General features: G+C 38.6%; 1 protein-coding gene across 1 annotated transcript in view; it reads right to left on the minus strand.

The window, feature by feature from the left end:
• SUCLA2 (succinate-CoA ligase ADP-forming beta subunit) overlaps positions 1-7,186 on the minus strand; it is a 26,796-nt gene that overhangs the window by 19,382 nt on the left and 228 nt on the right. Inside the window, exon 2 of the mRNA XM_009284903.2 lies at positions 5,099-5,282. Coding sequence (XP_009283178.1) covers positions 5,099-5,282 — 184 coding nt within the window. The remainder of the gene's footprint in view (positions 1-5,098; positions 5,283-7,186) is intronic.

Consider the following 7,186-nt stretch of genomic DNA (forward strand, 5'->3'; position numbering starts at 1 on the left):
GCCTCTCCTTCCTTGCCTATCCCTTCTGAAGAGTTTATAGCCATCCATTGCAGCACTCCAGTTGTGTGAGTCATCCCACTATGTTTCCATGATGGCAACTATATCAGTTTTCCTGCTGCACAATGGCTTCCAGCTCATCCTGTTTGTTGCCCATGCTGCCTGCACTGGTGTAGATGCACTTCAGTTGGGCTGAAACAGGGAAAACTGATAATGGCAAAACAACCGAAAAATATTAGAACAAAAAACTAGATGTGAGCTTTCAGTGTGACACAGAACAAAGAAAAAAAAACTTAATCACAGACTACCAAGGAAGGTGTGGCATACACTAAGGAGAAAACCACCCCAGCTTTTGTGCCACTGTGCCTGGAATACCTATTCTTTTGAAGAGCTAATAAAGAAAAAGCTAGCACTTCACCTAAGAAAATCATTGCACACATTGTACTAAATTTTGGTTTCTGACTAAATCAAGCCTGAGATCAACAAATCTATTTCTAAATCTTTCCAGGTTTATGCATTACTTTTTTTTTTTTTAACAGATACAGCTTGTATGTTTAAGCAATAGACAGAAAAATAAAATAACATTGAAAAGAACTTAAAAGGTCTTAATAACTTTGAAAAGAACTTAAAAGGTGTGAAAAGAAACATCTATTAATCATAGAACTGTCTTCAGGAATACAGCCAAGCCAATCACTTCAGTCAGTCTGTAGAAAGCATACCAAAAAAAGAGCATTCCTTATAAACCACACTGGTAAGGAGATGGACTAGATCTCTTAAACTGTAATAGCAGAAGTAGCAGCAGAGAAGACTCCGTTGCTTTCAGTCTCCTTTCAAGAACTCTGGTGTAGAAAGGTGAAGTGTTATCCACTCAGTTTCTCAACACCTCCTATTCTGTATAGCTTTTTATTTTACTAAAATTTGAGAGTCTGTCATGAGCATAAAGCTGTGGGATTCACTATCCTAAAACCCTACAAAACTACTGGAACACAAAAGCTGCTTCAAGACATTAATCAATTCAAAGTCTTACCTCTCAAATCATCATGAATAGAAAATAGGCTTTACACAAAAGAAAAGCATGTTTTTCTACGGGCATACAATATTTCACTCCCTTCTACACGACTGTTAACAGAGGAAGGTGTCAGGAAGCATCAAAACTTCAGTTACAGCAATACATACACTTTCAAAGGTGCTGTCTTAACAAACAGCAATACTATACATTTCAAAGAGTGTGTTCTGCTGAGCTGTCTGCTATGACACTGATGAAGCATCTGTTCTTCAAGAAATAGTCTTTGGGTTCATTAGTCACGTTCTTGACAACAAATGCATATCAGCTTCTAAATCAGCACCGGTTACAGTGCTAGCTGGAATGCACGCATAGGCTGAGAGTAAACCATAAACTTAGAGGCAATCATCAAGACATACTGCAGCCCCTTATCAACACCCTGGAACAGAATTTACTCAGCTCACTTCTTCAAAATTTAAGTGAGACATGTAACATATGAAGAGCCACATATTGCAAAGCCCACAAATAAAAAAAAAGAGATGTATTTTTAGGTTTTTTTAATTAATGAAGTCTTTAAAGAATTCATCAGATACAAGTCGTCTCAGCTCTGAGTAGAATGCATTCTTTCAGTAATACAAATGAGATCTGGAGGTCTTGAATGGAGACAGTGAACTACCCGAGGAAAATGAAGTGAGCAGTGACATTTACAGGAGGTCCAAACCTACTCCCAGGGACTGAATTACCCAGTAGTAGTTATTTTAAAAGAATAAGTTTCATGAACCAGTATGTGATAACAATTTACTTGAAATGAGATGGAGGGCTCTATATAGGCTGCTCGTGATACGTAACAAATTCCAGTGATGACTCTCAACAACCAGACAAATATGAAAAGGAAAAGCTATATGCAAACCAATACTGTAATAATTACAATGGCCAACCTTCCCATGACACAACAGAAAAGATATTAAAAAAATAGAAGCAAAACAATAATCATTTGCAGAATCCAGCTAGAACAGAAATCTGAGTTGAAAACAGCACTTTAAATCTGATAGCTGCAGCAGAAATCAATTTTTAAAAAACAGAAAAAATTCAATTTTTTTTTCCTTAAGACTTAAATCGTAAGTAATCTGTCATCATTGTTCAAAAGTTGCTCACAGCATCTAATTTCATCTCAGTTTCCTTTAAAAATATTAGAAAAATGTTATAAAAAAGAAAACAACGCAAGCTCAAATACTGTATTTACTTCACATACGCTTCAAAATTACTTCACATATAGGTAAACAATTTGCCCTCTTTAGGACACTTTGGTCTTTAGCATAAGAAGTATTTAGTACAAGAAAGACTGGGGGGGTGGAGAGGAAGCAACCTTTCTGGCTTCCAGACTATTTCATCTAACACCAGACCTCAAGATAAGCATAACTTAGAATGAAATGCTAACAAATTTCATTATTTTTGTTATTTAAAGAATAATTAGTGCACTCTTCTAACTAGGCTCTAAGACAAACTGTAACATTCATATGTCTCAGCTTGATTCTACCACACACTAGTTACCTTGCAGTAATAAAAATCCTCGATATGGTTAAGCTTTGGCTTCGTTCATACAACAGGGTTACACTGATTTAGCTACAGCCACAGCTAAACGATGATAATCTCTGTTAATGAGAAGGTTGTATTTGTTATACACGAGGATAAAAAGTTACCCATTTCTAACTGGAGTGAGGTATCTGCAAAAGGAAAGAATTCCAATGCCAAACTCAAGTTTACAGAGAGCAGGTTTCCGACTAAAGGTTATCAGGAGCATGTGGGTCAGCACTAGGGAGACAGAGCAAGCAGTGTTACCGACTATCTTTGTAACAGTTTAGACAAACATTTGAAAAACCAGTTTAACACATGAAAAAGAAGCAAAAGATAATCTTGTATCTACCGTCAACAACTCTTACACAACAAAAATAAACAATGAGCAGGTGGACAAAAAAAAAAGTGAGATTTTTTTCATTCTGCTAGAGATTTGATTTGGTTTTGGTTTGTTTGTTGTTTTTTTAAAGTACATACTAAATGAAAACTAGGGGGGAAATGGCTACAATAACAAAGAAATCCAAACACTGGAGCAAAGGATAATCTGTCACCATTCAGAATGAGTTCTGGACAATGTTTGAGCAATGCCTCAAAAACTCAAGCTCCTTCAGTGTGTTTTCCTTTTGGGCAGTCCTCCCTTCCTCATCTCTAGTATCAAACAAAGCCATAGCATAGAGTCAAATACACACCAACTTAAACAAAGCATATGGCTGACAACCATAAGACCCGAATTCCTTAATTCTAGCTTATTAAAGGATGTTAACTCATACACTTCACAACTTCATTTTTCTGACCCCCAAGAAATTACACAGGGTCACATACTCCAGATAAAAGGCATACCTATGACATCACATGGATGAGACAGAGCCGTAAACCAGCAGTCAGACATACCTACTTTGCTATAGGACTCCTCTCTGAACAAGGAACAAAACAAAGGAAACATGACCTGTAAGTTTCCCTGCTGTCTATAAAAGAGCCATAGGCAGAGGTTGTCTCATTTGCCACTAGCAGGAGGTCTGTGCAGATATGAATGTAAGCAAAGGGGTATGCCCAATTTGTGAAGTCTATATCATGCTACAACCTCACCCTTAACAGAAGGTGAGGGTCTGAATTCTAAGCCATTCTCAGAACAAGAGTATTTTAACACCTTTCTTTCATACTAATGAAGTTATAATTTCGTATCATTTACTCTTTAATGGGAACAAGACAAAGAAGGCAGGCAGACAATACCTGAATTTCTGGGACATCAGATCTGAAGGACAAGTAGCTTTCCAATTCCTTTCTACATTACAAAGCAGCATAACTTGCTCTAGAAAAAATTATCTTTTTTAGATCTCACGTCTTGCATTAAATCTACACATGAAACTGAAATGAATCTAACAAAACCTATAACCCCAGGAATCACTACAAATGTATCCATTTGGAGGTGAAAAAAGATTTAGACATTTGCATATGAGAGTGGAATACGACAAGCAATGTCCTTCATTAAAACTGTGACAAGCCTACTACATGTTTTCCAGGGGGTAAAAAGCTTGAAACAAACAAACAAAAAAAATCAGTATTAATGCCTCAAATGATAGAAGCTGACTTCTATATTACATCCAAATTAAAACAAAAAATTTTACTAAGATACATAGTAGGTAAAGTGGTAAATTAATAGGCAGAGTCAAGTCCAAAATTAAAGCTCTAAATAAAGTACTTAAGCACCAGGCAAAGGAGATCGGATGTTTTTTCATCAACAAGTCAGGAATTTAGCATGTAACTACAAGTCATCAAAGTTCTCCCCTCCTGCATGAAGTAGCTGCCAGAACAGCACATTCACAAAGGAACAGGATTTTACTCTTCTTCTGCAGCCTAAAGGTAAGTATGCTTTGCATCTTCTCTTCTATATGAGATCTTGGATTACAAAAGCCTCACCTGCCACCACCACTGAAGCTCTTCACACAAGATTTCCTATAACCTTGCTTGAGAGCAAAAAGAAATCCAGGATTTGCACAAAGTAGAGTCTATTACTCATCTCAAAGTAGTTTAGGTAGTTGATTTAGTCTAGGCTAATACAATTTATACCTGCCTCATTCCTTCTAAACAAGACTCACAAGTTACAGGAAAAGCATCTGCAGCATTTGGGATATGGGAATGATGGTGCCTGAAATATATGTTCACAGCCTTTAATGGAAGTAGGATCAAGTCCTTCACCATTGGAATTTCAGGGACACAGTTTAGCTTCATAAACAAGTCTCAGGACACAACGGAGAGTGTCTTTAAAACTAAGTCGCCTAACTGATTTCACTGTGTGCTTCTGCACTGAGCAATCTTAAGCATCAGAAAACTTCAAATTAAGAAAATGTCAGCTCCAAAGTAAATACTTAAATCTGCAAGAAAGTTGCTTCACAGGAAAGGCTCTCTTAAAGAGAAGGTATATTCAGAACTCCAAGAAATGTCTTACCAGGAGAGACAGAAAAAGTAGTTACACCTTGTATCAATCCCATGCCTATATTGTATATGTTCTCTTTAATATTATACCTATTTCTTTTGCTATTTTGTAAGCTTCGTCTGGTGTCCTGGCAACTAGTCCATGTGGAACAGAAATGCCAGCCTCCTGCAACAGTCCCATGCTCATGTATTCATGTAGCGACAGCCTCCTCTGTTGCTGTTGTTGCACCTGAAATCCATGATTATTGAGTATTCCTGGACTTCCACCAAGTACCTGAAGGAAAAGAAAAAAAAAAGAAAAACAAAACAAAAAGAACAAAGAACATGACGGTGTTGTGAAAAATTGCCCTCTTTGCTTAGGTTAAAAAAAGTCTACATATTAAACAAGTACACTTTAGTGCACCAATGCAAACACCTGCACACTTAATCCTACACTTGGTGTACATTACCCTTCCACATCAGTCATTCATGTCAGGTCTGGTATTGGGTTCTGTGCGGTGTTATCGGGGCCGTGGGAAAGAGCTGGTGAAGCTGCTAGCACTGACAAGGACTGGCAGGGTTAAAACACCCTTGAGTATTTAATTAGCATTTAAGTACTTTACGGAATATAACTGTAGGAAAAAAAATCCCTGAGGAATTTTGGAAGCATAAGAGAACAGAGAAAAGCACACAGAATAGGTTCGTTCAAAAGTTTTGGTAGATTGCCTCTGTCTGCCAAACTAAGGACTAAGCCCTGGGGAGGACAAGCAGCAGAAAGTAAGCTCCACCACCTTCCATGGTTGTATGTGGTGAATTTAATTTGCTACAGAACAGACTATTCAGCCTTCATATGACTACCGTGAAACAGAAAAAAATAGCTATGACCCATTTCAAACGTCTACACTGAATCAGAGGGTTGCCAAAAGTGCAAAATAACTTTAACATTTCAAATGCTAAGTAAAAGATAACATGCCTAATATTCAATCCAGGAAGTTCCAGTGTGGAATAAGTCTTAATTTTCACCTGCAAAAAGTGATGTACAGAACTCCAAGAATTCCTGATAGATATTTTCTATAAAGTAATTTAGGGAGAAACTGATTTTGATTATAAAACATTAGAAGTGGTACTACATGAGCAATGCCTTTTAAAAAAGAACAGCTACTTGTGAACTTTAAGACGACATAGATTTCCAAAGGGTACCTTGTAAAGTAACTGTAACAAGAAAATTATCAACAAAAGTAAAAAATGTTTGCTGCATTTTTCATATTTCACTATATAGGAACAAGACCTTAATTATATACACACACGAAATAGCAAACCTACTGAATTCAGCTAATCCACGAACACAGATTAGCACTAGAAAGATTCAAGGTAAAAAGACTACAAAACAAACTTACATACAAGCAAAATTTTGCATTTATTTTTTTAGTATATACCATTGGTACAAGTACCACAAAAATCAGTCTGTACTAGGAATTTTCTAATAGACTGGATTTTTAAGGTTTTGTTTCATTTTAAATAAAGTAAGCATGCAGACAACACAAGAGCTTTACTATGGCATTTCAAGCTCGCGAATCAACAGAGCCTGTTTAACCTCCAAAGGATTCCTTCTGCAAACAGGAGGCCCTTTGCTTGGCACGAAACCCAAGCGAGAGGTGCTGACCGCCGTAGCTGCCGTTTCTGGCGCTGACTGACCGGCCGGGCCCTGGGAGGCTGCGCGTAACTGGAGAAGGGAACTCAAAGCGACCTTCCTCCGTATGTGGAAGGAGAAGAAAGTCGCACGGAGAGTTACTCGCTTCAGACCCCCTAGCTGTTTTGTTTGCACTGCTTTCCAGGGGTTCTGCAGCCAAAAACAAGGCCATACCCCGAAAAGGCATTCAGAGGAAACAAGAGCAGAGACAGGGAAGATGCGAGCTGGAAGAAGAGTTTACTGGCACAGCCCGACCCATCGTATGAGTAAAGTGACGGTCGAGATAGAAACATTAGGATTTCACATCAAGTTAGGGGAGGGGGATTTGGAAAGGAAGGAAAAGGGAACCACGCCGGGAAGACCTGCCGCAACCAAGAACAGCAGCTGCGGGGGGACGTACGCCAAAGGCGGAGACAGGGCTGCCAGCCCCGCCGCCGCGACAGGGCAGAGAAGGGCCGGGCAGGATCGCGGCGGGAGCGGGGAGAGACGGGCGCTCCCCCCCCCGCCTC

The sequence above is a fragment of the Aptenodytes forsteri genome, unplaced genomic scaffold (assembly GCF_000699145.1).
Source record: "Aptenodytes forsteri isolate BGI_AS27 unplaced genomic scaffold, ASM69914v1 Scaffold199, whole genome shotgun sequence".
In the NCBI taxonomy this organism is placed as follows: Eukaryota; Metazoa; Chordata; class Aves; order Sphenisciformes; family Spheniscidae; genus Aptenodytes; species Aptenodytes forsteri.